Here is an 11,787-nt window from a genome sequence, read left to right on the forward strand (position 1 = left end):
GCATGTGCAAAGGCTGGACGAGAATGTCAATGTCCTTTTCTGTCACACTCCACCTTATTTCCTCCCTTGAGACTGCATCTCTCACTGACCTGGAGACAGGTGGCAACCGGCAAGCTGCTGTGGTCCTCCTGTCCCCGCCTCCTATAGCACTGAGGTTACAGGTGCACGCGCATCCAGAGCCAGCAGTTTAGGTGGAGGCTGTGGACCTGAGTTCGGATCCTTCTCATGTTTGCACAGAAAATTCTCTTGGCCACAGAACTTTCTCCCTGGTCCCTGGCAAACCATTTCTATCAAGAAACCTAAGACAGGTCACTTTCCAGACGAAAACCTCTTTGACACCAGCATCCCTCTCTGTCAGTTTTGGGCCTCCTGTTCTCTACTGTTACAGAGTGAGCAGGCTGAGGTTTCTTCTCCACCTAGCCCAAGAGGCCCGTTAGGCACAGATGGGATGTTATTCACCCGAGGGTTCTGCAGGGACCATAGCGTCCTGCACGGCCTCACATCGGCATACACACCAGGGCACCTGATTGAGTCAGTTCTTATCCACACAAGGCCGGCGGCCTCCGGCCCATATCCTTTTGCTTCTGCTCTAGCTAGGGTCGTGTGGAACCTCAGAGGAAAGGCTGCTAGCGTGTCCTTTCTCTGCGGGGCTTTAAGAGTTAACGGCACACACAGCATGAGAAGATGAGACTGTGACTTTCTTTCCCAGGGAGCAGGCAGCCTCATGGATAAGTACGAAGGAAGGTGATGGAGAGAATGGGGGGCTTTGTCTAAATGAAGCAGGAGATCTGCGCTGACCAAAGGTTGGGGTGCGCAGAAACGTAATCATAAACAAACGCTCGTGCCCCAGATGAACCCTGCCAGGCGCCAGTAGCAAAGTGACCCCATTGCACCCTAACTGCCCTCCCTCGTACGCCCAACCCCCCATGCATCAGGTCAGGCAGGCTTGCTTTTCTCAAAATCATCTAAAGCTCCCCTCAATGGGCTCTCATCTCCTGGCTTTAGGCCTCACTCCCTGCCTTTCTCCATCAACTAGGCACCTCTCTTTGGCCTTCTGCCTCCCAGCCTTCTTAGAGCTTCCTTCTCTTGTGCATGGCTGAGTGGGTGACGCTCATTGAAATGGCAGGAGTGGCCTGGCCTCAGTGGATAACTGCCAGTGTCCCACACCCCATGAGGATCATTTTGCCTTGAGGTTTGCCGTGTGAGTTTTGACCTAATTTTTCTCATGTCCAACTCACTTGACAGGGGACTGCAGTCCTCATTCACACTCACGGGCCCAATTCTCTGAGTGCCGTTGAGCAGGTTGCAGCCTGGCTGAGACATGCATCCCTGCACCTTCCGATTGGAGATAATCCCTCCTAGGATAGGAGGAGAAGGGGTGGGGGGGTTGACAGAGAAGGTCACACGTGCGAGCCTCAGAGGCTAGCCCAGCTCTGGGGGGCTGGTTCCACACTCCTTGAGGCTCACCATGTTTAGTCCCCCAGGTTCCTCGTGTCCAAACTTACCTCCCCAGAACCTGAGGACTCCATTGTAGCAGTGCATACTACCTGCGGGGCAGACCTGCTCTGGCGCGTTCTCACAGGCTTGTGCAGAAAAGCAGAGGGGGCAGCGTGTGGTCCCTGGGGCTGGGAAGTGACAGACATAGTGGAGGACAGTGGAAAGCTCTGGGTTAGGATCAGACACCCCTCTTAGTTCCCCAACCCCCCCCCAGTCTCTCTAAGGATCCTTCCAGGGTCCTTACAGGGCCAACTACAGGGCACTGGGGCTGTGGGTAGTAGGCTAGCAAGAGGACTGGGAAGCTGGCAGAGACCCTGGGTTGAGTGCAGGAAAAGCATGTGGGGAATCTCTGAGGCTAGACACAGACTTAGTTAAGTCAGGGAAGGAGGGGCCGAGGAAGAACAGAAGACCTTACATGAAACTTTTGCTAAAAAGTTGAGGAGAATACTTGAGTCCGAAATCACTCCGGAGAACACAGAAACACGAAGCCGACCAGTTTAACAGCAGACAAGGAGAGTGGAGAGTTGCAGCCCAGTGCCCAGGAGGCAGAAAAAATGCAGCATCCTTGAATGAGATGTGAGTGACACAAATGCAGCCATATGGCAAGAGGGGAAAGAGGCAGGAAACCAGGCTTGGTCAGGGCCGGAGTGTGAGACTGGGGTTTCATCAGAAAACCCATTCGGATGATCACAGAGATGGCTTAGCAGGTGACCTGCCTGCCACCAAGTCAGACAGCTTGAGTGCAACCCCTGGTGCCCATGTGTTGGGGGACAGAGCAGACTCACAAAGGTTATACACACTCAGTGGTGCACACAGGCAACCCTGACTCATAACTAAATACAACACGTGAAGAGAAAAACACAAGGTGACCTGGGGCTGGAGAGATGGCTCAGCAGTTAGGAATGGATAATGCTCTTGCAGGGGATCCTAGTTCGACTCCTAGCACCCACCATGGGAGGCTCAAGACAAACTATAACCCCACCAGGGGATCCAATGTCCTCTCCTGGCCTCTGCAGAATGGCCACACACACATGCACACGCATGCACACACATGCACACACATGCACACGCACACTCACACTCTAACACAACTAGAAAAGATCTTTAAAAAAAATAAGAAATTCTGCTTCATTGAGGATGGCTGGCAGCGGTCAGCCAGGGGAGTCTGGAATTATTTTGGGTCTCAAGGAATCAAAGGAATGAAGAAGGAAGAGCCATGGAGAGGAGGGATGGAGGGCAGTGGGCTGTGGAGAATGTGAGGGTAGCATGGAGGGGGCGAGCTAGCTGGCTGGCTGCTCTCCAGCAAGGAAGAGCATGCAAAATGTATAGTGTAAACAGATTTCTTCCCACTACACACTTCAGCTGGAACCCCTGCCTCCCTTTCTCCCTTGAAGCTCGCTTCCTTCTGACGCCTTCAGACACCTGTCACCAGAGGTGGAGTCCAGAGAGGGATTGTGGTAGACAGGTCATTGCAGAAGTCTTTTTCACGGCATACTCGGGTGTAGGAGGTGACAGACAACCCCGGGCCAGTCCTGTGCTCTGTGACTTTGGCCTCTTGGTCCTCTGCGGTAGTGCAGCCCTTCGTGAGAACCAAGTTCACCTGCTCTCCTGGACAGACAGAAGGTGTCAGGCTGGGGTAGAGGTTGGGACTGTTGCCCCATAGACATAAGGGAGCTGGGCCAAGTACAAGGGGCAGAGTCAAGTACAAGGGGGCGGGTCTCTGCACTGAGGCGCTTCCTACCATTCTCTATCATCACCAGCGTGTCTTGGCAGCCTTCACCCACATCGCACGTTTTCTGGCCAGCCGTCCACTGGAGAGGCAGGTCTGATATATCCTGCACGGACTCCAGCGTCCCATGCTGGCATTTCAGAGCCTCCGCAACTAGAAAGAAGAGAATGAATCCCTCTCAGTAAGGGACTTCATTCACAGGCAGCAACAAGTGGACCCTTCTAGAATCTTCTCTCATGCTGCTCAAGACAGGAAGCCTTGGTGCTGGACACATCCAGGCTGTGCCCTTGAGTCACAGGGTCTAGCTGTGGGAAAAAAAAATGAGCCAACACGGAGATTAATGCTGGTTGAACTCGCTCAGCACCTCCCCCCCCGAAGGTGTAAAGTTAGAGAAACACAGGCAAAAGAGGAAACTGAGGCAGACTCTGAGAAGACTGGGTGAGCCAGGATTCCTACTGGATCTTCTTCCTTGCCTTGACTCCCAGTTCCCTGTCTGTCATTACTGAGGCAGTCCACAGTACTCTGCTCTGCCTGGCGCACAACAGGCAATGCACTTGAGTGCACCGTGGGGGTGCTCTAGAGTCCCCACTTAGCCCTGGCCTTCTGCATGTACCTAAAGGACCCTTGGTTCGCTCTGATTTTCATTTCTATGAAGAAAGGCCACTGGGGTCTCACAAACCTGTGGGTGAGGATGCCTAAAGATGGAAGAGAGAATGAAAGTTCGTCAAACAGAAGGCAGAGACTCAAGGTCACCCAAAGTCAGGCTCGTGGGAATAAGAGTGGCATACATATACCATGGAGTTGTTTTCTGCTGACACAGGCTCTCATGTAGCCCAGGCTAGTTTCAGACTTACTGTTTAGCCAGGGATAACGTTGAACTTCTGATCCTCCCGCCTCTAACTCTCGAGTGCAGGGATGGCAGGCACATGCCACCATTGCGGGTTTACTTTGTGCTGGGGGTGGAGCCCAAGGCTTCGTGCATGCATGAGTGCTTACTGTCAAAGTAAGAGGACCTGAGTTCAAATCTCTAGTATCCCATAAAACCCAGCATTTGGCAGTGGAGACAGGTGAATGTTGCGAGTCGGGGCTGGCCAGCCTAGTGTGTATATACTAACATGTCACACTCACAAATATGTAAGAATGCATTACATTAGCAGTAAGGAAATATGTTGCTAAGCTTAAAAGAACAAGAAAGAAATGCCATTTGCAAAACAAACAAACAAACAAACAAAAACCAAGCAAACAAAACCCAGGATCATTACATTAAATAAAACAGGCCTGACTCAGCAAGATGAACATTTCATATGTTCTCTCATATGTTAGAACACATACATACACTCATGTATACACATAAATATGTATGACTTGAAGAAAGGAGACTCTTCGGGAAGAAGAAGAGACTTTGAAAGAAAGGGGACAGGAGGGAAATGGATCTCAAAGCACCTGACAAGGAAACAACCCATCACCCCATAAGATGAATATATATACGGTGATGACAGACTACAAAGGGGTGTGATCAGAAAGAAGCACCCGCTGTCAGAGCGGACACCACTGGGTGCCACTGCACCGGCACCGGCACGGAATTCCGGGCAGAGAGGCCACCTTGCACCCCGGCATTCTCCCTACTCATCCCACAGACAGGCTTACCTGGGATCAACATTTGTTTTTGTTGTTTTTTAATTATGTTTACTTACTCTGGGCATGTGCACATCACAGCACACAGGTGGGGCCCAGGGGACTGTGGATTCCCTCCTCCCGCCATGTGGGTTTCAGGGATAGAACTTAGGTCAGTAGGGTTATGCTCACTGACCACCTCACCAATCACTGGTCCAGAGTCATTTAAAACATCTCTCAATGACTTCTCATCCCCTGGGCCACAGCCTGTCTTTGGTCCAACCTTCCAGCCCCTGAAGAGTCTCCTCAAGAGCACGCAGTGGAGTGAGACATGCAAGTTTAAATGGCCACTATGGACAGCCTGTGTTGATGGCTTCCTTTTGCTACGAGGCTGCAGTAGAGGGCGTGGCCTAGTCCCCCCCCCCCCCTGCACTCGACTCACCTAACTGAAGACCGCAATCCTCACTCACTTTTATGGATCCGATTGTCTGGGTGCCGTTGAGCAGGTTGCAGTCTGACTGGGACTCGGACATACATCCCTGCACCTTCAGATCAGAGACGATCCCTCCTAGGATAGGAGGAGAGGGGAGAGACAGAGATGCTCACACACACACACAGACACACACCATGCGAGCCTCAGAGGCTAGCCCAGCTCGGGGAGACTGGCTCTACACTCCTTGGGGCTCACCATGCTCAGTCCCCCGGGATCCCTGAGTCTAAGCCTACCTCCCCTGAGCCTGAGAACTCCATCGTAGCAGTGTGTGCTTCCTGCAGGACAGACCTGTTCTGGTGCATCCTCACAGCTGTCATTAGAAAGGCAGAATGGGCAGCGCAGGGACCCTGGGACTGGAGGAGACAGATTCAGTGAGGGGCAGCGGGAAGGCCCTTGGTTTGGTTCAGATGCCTCATCCCCATTCAGTTTTCCCAAAGTGCCTTCCTGAGGCTCTCCTCATACAGGCCTAGCTGCGGGGAAATCGGGCTGTGGTCTAGCTACGAGAGATCAAGGATGGAGGTCTTGGGAAGATCTGCAGAGACTCTGGGGCTGAGATCAGAATGGGGCCGGGGCTGAGAAAGGGGTGGAGAAAGGGTTTTTGAGATAGGCATAGACCCAGACGAGGCCAAGGAAAGGAGGGTGCCTTAGAATGAAGCTGTAGTTTCTCCCACAGTTTCTGCAAAACAGTGAAAGAAAATAAACATTGATTCAGCAAACCCCTCCAGCACACCGTCGCCCTGACAACAGCAAAGGCAGTGAGAAGTTCCAGGCCACGGCCGAGGAGACATTCCTTGGAAACATGAGGACCTGCTTTCAGGTGTCCAGCACCCATGTCTGAAAGCAGGCACATTCGCCCGCTGATAATCCTAATACGTGAGAGGCAGAGGCGAGTGGATTCCTGAGGCTTGCTGGTCAGTCAGCCTCACCTAATCTGTGAGCTAACTCCGGGTTCCGTTGAGAAACCTCGTTTCAAGGGCATGAAGTGGATGGTTTCTGAGGCCTCTGGCTCCTACACATAGTCACACACAGACCCACCCATCTACCTACAGGCACCTGCTGCACACACAGAAACATGGGCCCACCCACATCCTCATACAACATCCAACCGATCAACAAGGTCGGAGGCAATGCCCATTATGAAAAGGAAACACAGAAGCCCTTTGTGAGAGCCACTGGGGAACTGATACCAGGCATGTAGAAGAAAGGACTATGGGGGGGAAGAGTGGGTGGCTTGACATCAGAAACTGTGGCCAGCTCCTGGCTCCAATACTGGCAGTAAAATGCTGGCAGGACGCGGGGAAGAGTGGATGGGAAGAGAACGAGGCTGAGTGAATTGGAAGAGGGGAAAGGACACAGCTACAGTTAAGGGTGAGATAGATCCAGGGAGCTTAATGTCTGTAAAAGAATGTTTCACCCCGCCTCACTCATTTCTATCTTATAGCCCCTCCCCTTCCTTCTGACAATCCCTCCCCTCCCCCTCCCTCCCCTCCCCACCCGCCATTCTTCCTCCCTGAGCCACCTGTGGTTGTCGGTAGGTCCTCGAAGATCTCAGTGCTTTTTGCATCGTTGCAGAAGTCACGGTGGCGACACACGTGGGTGTAGGTGACGATAGAGAGGCCAGGGCCTGTCTTGAGCCAAGTAACGCGTGGCTCTTGGTCCTCAACCTTAATGCAGCCCTTGATGACCACTAAGTTGATCTGGGGTCCTGGATGGAGAAGGGAAGGCAGGTGGAGGTGGGGATTGGGGTGTGAGGGTCCTGGAGTGAGGTTGGGCACCCCGACCTAAGGTGAGACACTAGAGAAGAGGGGACTGGGCATGAGGGTTGCTCCTGCGGCTAAGCGAGAGTTCCTCCCACGGAAGCAGGAGGCCCGAGGGCAGTGGAGCAGGTCTTTGCGGGGAGATTTGTTCTCACCATTGTACAGCAGCATCACCGAGTCTTGGCAACCCTCGCCGACCTCGCAAGTTCTCTCACCCTTTTCCCACTCAAGGGGCAGCTCTGTCACGTTGCGCACAGTCTGTATTCTGGCTCTATGGCAGGTCAGAGCTGGAACATCTAGGATGGGATGGACATCTCCATTTCAGCTGGCTATCTTATGCCACTCTCTGGAACAGACACCCCCTCCCTGGGCTGGATTTCTTACGCACAGGGTAGCAAGGTGGTGACTCCCAGGATCACCACCATCAGCACTGACATAGGATTCATGACTCTAGTCTGGGGCTGGAGATTTCTCCAGTGCTCTTTAGCAGGAAATGCAACCCTTTTATACCCAGTATTACCCAAGGTGGCCCAGGAAATGTGTGGGGGGGGAACCTTGCAATATGTGCCAGGTGGGGGCCCCACCCTCAATCTACTGCATAAAAGACCAGGCTATTTGGATAGTACTTCACACCTGACTGAAAAGTACATAACCAGTGATATACAAGCCTGATACCAACAACCAGCTCCCTGGTTCCTTGGATGCAGGAGTGCAGGCTCCAGCCTTCACCTCCTAGAATCAGGGGTTACACTCCCAAACTCTCTTCCCTCAGGCTTGGAGGGCCTGGTCTCAGCCTTCTTGCTACTAACCCAAGGGTCCAGACCCCAACACCTTCCCTCAGAGCTGGGAGTCTAGGCCCCAACCCTCTTTCCCTCAGCCCTAGGGCTTCAGACCCCAAATGCTCTCCCTCAAATTTAAGAGTACAGACCCCGGCCCTCCTCCTTCAGACTTGTAGCTTCAGGCCCCAACCCTCCTTTCTCAGACCCAGAAGTCCAGATCCAGCCTCCTCTCTCAGACGCAGCCCCTTCTACAATAAGAACTGGGGATATTCCGACTCCTCGTAAGCCTATGGCTCGTTCCTTTTTAGCTGCCTGCGTGGCACCTGTTTCCAAGTACCACAGGAATCCTATTTCTTCATCCCAGGGCTACTTAGCTACCCTCTAGCCAGGTGGAGAAATGGCTCAACCATCTCTGAGGATATTGTGAAGTGTACTTTGGCCCTTCCTGGCCTCCCCTCTGTTTCCCCACTGGTGATCTATTTCCCCTTGCCTTTTCTGATCTTTCTACGCTGTTTTTCTATTTCTTCTCTGCCTTCCAGGCAGTTCTGATGGTTCTTCTCCTCACAGAACAATGTTAGGTCCTGAAGTCTTTGCCTCCCTCCCATCTGGGAAGGAATTGAATGGGTGGTGGGTTGGGTGGTTATCTATGGAGGAGTAACATATTTCTTGGGGGTGGGAGGCTGAGGCTGGAAAGATGAAGGCTCAGTGCTAAAGAACACAGGGGATTTGTATGGAAACCTCAGGTTCAGTACCCAGAACCCACACGGAGACTCACAATCATGTATAACTCCAGCCCCACGCCATGGGTGTTCGTGTGGTACAATACATACCTGAAGGCAAAACACTGATACACATAAAATGAAAATAAATTTAAAAAAAACCCAACCCAACAGATACTTCTTGACAATGAGAAATGTCCTTGTTTCAAAAGGACTTAAAAAGAGGTATGCTAAAAAAAACAGTTTTTTTGTTTGGTTTTTTTTTTGGTGGTTTTTGTTTTTGTTTTTGTTGTTGCTGCTGTTTAGAAAAACGGCATTCATAAGTGGTAACTTGGTTTGGGAGTTAATATACATTCACTTGCAACACTCAGTTTATGCAGTGCTGGACCTGGAACCCAGGGCTTCGTGTAGACCAGGAAAACACTTTATCAGTTGAGCCGTAACCCCAGTCCCCACCCTTCTCCTTCTTTTTCCTAAAATTCATTTCCTGAGTGGGGATTCATAATATCTACCCCTCCTGTAAAGGCCCCCCAGTGATAACCCAAGGTACATATCCACCAAGTTCCCCCTCAGGAACCAATAGCTTTGTTTAGCTTTTATTAGGCTTCCTGACAGAGCAGTTGGAGGTCACAGGCAGGAGCATAGGCAGCTGATGACCCCCCACCCCTGCCATGGCCACATACCTGAAGCCCCTCCCTCACCTTCCCCAGTCTACATGCTTCTGGCCTGTCCCCAGGGCCGTACGCAATTAGGGCAGGATCGCATACACCTGTTGGGAGACTGGGCCGTATGCTTGGGTGAGGGCTCTATTACACTCTCCGCTTGCCCCGCCTGCAGGTGGCACTGGCAGGGGGTGATCCACAGTCAGCAAGCCTCACTGTGTGGATCCTTTACGAGTGGGCAGAGCTGGTCTCATAAAGACAGGCCTGTATAACAGGTGCAAAGACAACATGCCGGCCAGGTCTTTGTCTTCGAGGGTCCAGAAGCTGGCTGCAGCGAGGGGCTTGCTCAAGGCTTTGGAGGGCAGTTGTATTCAATCTAGAATCAGCGCTAGGTCCTCAGCCCAGAGTCTGGTGGAATCATTTGCTTTCTCTCCCCCTTCCCTGTTGGTAAAGGGGCTCACCAGCTACGAGAAGGCCAGATCGTGTTGGAATTTGCACTAGATAGACATTTGCCTAGAGTTTTAAGCCAGACTCCTGAGCACCTGTGTGGTGCTTTCAACATTTCTTCCTTAGAGAGAACGATGCCGTGAAACACTTCCCAAGACTTCCTTACTGACCTGAAGAGGAAGTACTTTCCCTCTGGGTTTTCCCCAGTTTTCTCCCTCTGTGTCTATAGTCCCTAAGCAAGGCCCTGCATGAGGCCCCTCTGTGTACAACCACAATGGAGTGAGAAGGACCTCCCGTTCCATTCATCTTCAGAACTGCCCAAGGCGTGATTCTTCTTCCCCCACCCCATCATCATCATCACCGTCACCATCATCTTCACCATCACCATCTTCATCGTCATTACTACTGAATGCTGGAGGCTAGACCTATGCTTGTCAAAGTGCTCTAACACTGAGCAACAGCCCCAGGCCCAATTTTACCCGTTTTCTGCAATGGGCTTTGCTTCCCAGATGTTGAATTCTTGGTTAATCTAAACACTCTGGTGGGCTTTGGAAGGCTGGACAAAGGCTTCCCAAGGGTGAAAAAAAGGTCCTCAGTTTGATCCTTAGCTGCTGACCTAGTGGTACACACCTGGTCACCTAGTATTCTGGGGGCTGAGCAGGAGGATCTGAAGTTCAGGGTCATCCTAGGCTAACTAGGGAGACTTGTGTCTTAACAGGACAAGGAGAGAAAGGACAAAGAGGAGCTGGGGAGATGGCTCAGTGTAAGAGGACTTGCTGTCTCAGCAGCCATGATGGGCACAGTTGTTCTAGCTCCCGGGAGGATGTCTGGCCCTGTCTTTTGGCCTCCAAGGACGCTAGCACATATGTTACATGCTCACAAAGACACATGAATACACATAATTTAAAAGACTAGAAAGAAAAGGGGAAGCGATGGCTTGGGTCACAAAGCCAGGAAACGGTGGTCGTGAGCGGAAGGCTGGCTTTTAACACCCTTTCCCTCTGCTCAGATGCCCAAGTCAGTCATTCCCAATCTGACCGCCTGCCAAGCGCCCAGGGTTCTCTGGCAGATGGAAGTTATGCACTTGGCATGACAAAAAGGCCAGGCCCGGGGATGTGCGCTTTAATCACAGTACTGGGGACACAGAGACAGGAGGACTCTGGGGCTCTTTAGACAGACAGCCTAACCTAACCAGCAAGCTCCAGGTCTCAAAACACACAAAACACATCAGGGGAGAGGACAGGAGATTTCTCAGAGGTGTGTTTTGCAAGTGTGAGGACCAGAGTTCAGATCTCCAGTCCCGAATGCCGGGCTGTAGGTGCTACTGGAGAAACACTCAGGGGAGAAAATGAAGGACAGAAGTCCAAAAGGATCTTTAAATGCCTTTCACAGTGTCTGCTGTGACTGAGGGTGGTCATGCATATCTGTATTCTCAGCAGTAAGGGGACTGAGGCAGGAGGATTGCTGTGAGTTTGAGGCTAGCCTTGGCTACACAACAAGTACCAGGACAACTAGGGTTCTACAGAAAGACCCTGTCTTAAAGCAAACAAACAGCAGACTTGTCAAATGAATAGTTGGAGAACCAGAAAACAATAATGTCTGTTAGTCTTGGTCCCTCTCAGTGCCTGGTCCACAGTAGAATTTTGTGACACAATATTGGAACCAAACTGTAAGCAGGAAATGATCTAGGCTGGGGAGAGGACTCGGGGTAAGAGCGATTTCTATGCAAGCTCAATGATTCAACTTTAATCCCTAGCACTCACGTAAAAAGCCAGGAGTGGAGGCAGCAGGATGGCTGGGACTTCTTGGCCACCAGTCTGGTTCCAGATTCAGTGAGAGACTCTGTCTCTATGGAACCTGACACCTTCCTCTGGCCTCTGTACACGTGCACACAGTTGCGTGTCTCCCAACATGTGTGTGAACGTATTATACACACACTTCACACATAGACACACACACATGGCACACACGTACCCTGCACACATACCTCGCACACATTCGTATACACACACCATTCACGAACAGTTCACACTTCACACACACCTCACATGCATTTATACTTCGACAGGCTGCACACACAGACATCACTC

The 11,787-nt window shown here is 51.6% G+C and overlaps 1 protein-coding gene across 1 annotated transcript in view; it reads right to left on the minus strand.

Moving 5' to 3' along the window:
• LOC114637992 (CD177 antigen-like) overlaps window positions 1-7,536 on the minus strand; it is a 13,921-nt gene extending 6,385 nt beyond the window's left edge. The window contains exons 1-9 of the mRNA XM_028786339.1: window positions 7,479-7,536; window positions 7,246-7,386; window positions 6,853-7,038; window positions 5,567-5,686; window positions 5,283-5,408; window positions 3,239-3,379; window positions 2,920-3,105; window positions 1,506-1,625; window positions 1,239-1,358 (exon numbers count right to left, since the gene is read on the minus strand). Coding sequence (XP_028642172.1) covers window positions 1,239-1,358; window positions 1,506-1,625; window positions 2,920-3,105; window positions 3,239-3,379; window positions 5,283-5,408; window positions 5,567-5,686; window positions 6,853-7,038; window positions 7,246-7,386; window positions 7,479-7,536 — 1,198 coding nt within the window. The remainder of the gene's footprint in view (window positions 1-1,238; window positions 1,359-1,505; window positions 1,626-2,919; window positions 3,106-3,238; window positions 3,380-5,282; window positions 5,409-5,566; window positions 5,687-6,852; window positions 7,039-7,245; window positions 7,387-7,478) is intronic.
• Between the last annotated feature and the right edge of the window lie 4,251 nt (window positions 7,537-11,787).

This window comes from Grammomys surdaster, unplaced genomic scaffold (genome assembly GCF_004785775.1).
Source record: "Grammomys surdaster isolate TR1022 unplaced genomic scaffold, NIH_TR_1.0 125468, whole genome shotgun sequence".
In the NCBI taxonomy this organism is placed as follows: domain Eukaryota; kingdom Metazoa; phylum Chordata; class Mammalia; order Rodentia; family Muridae; genus Grammomys; species Grammomys surdaster.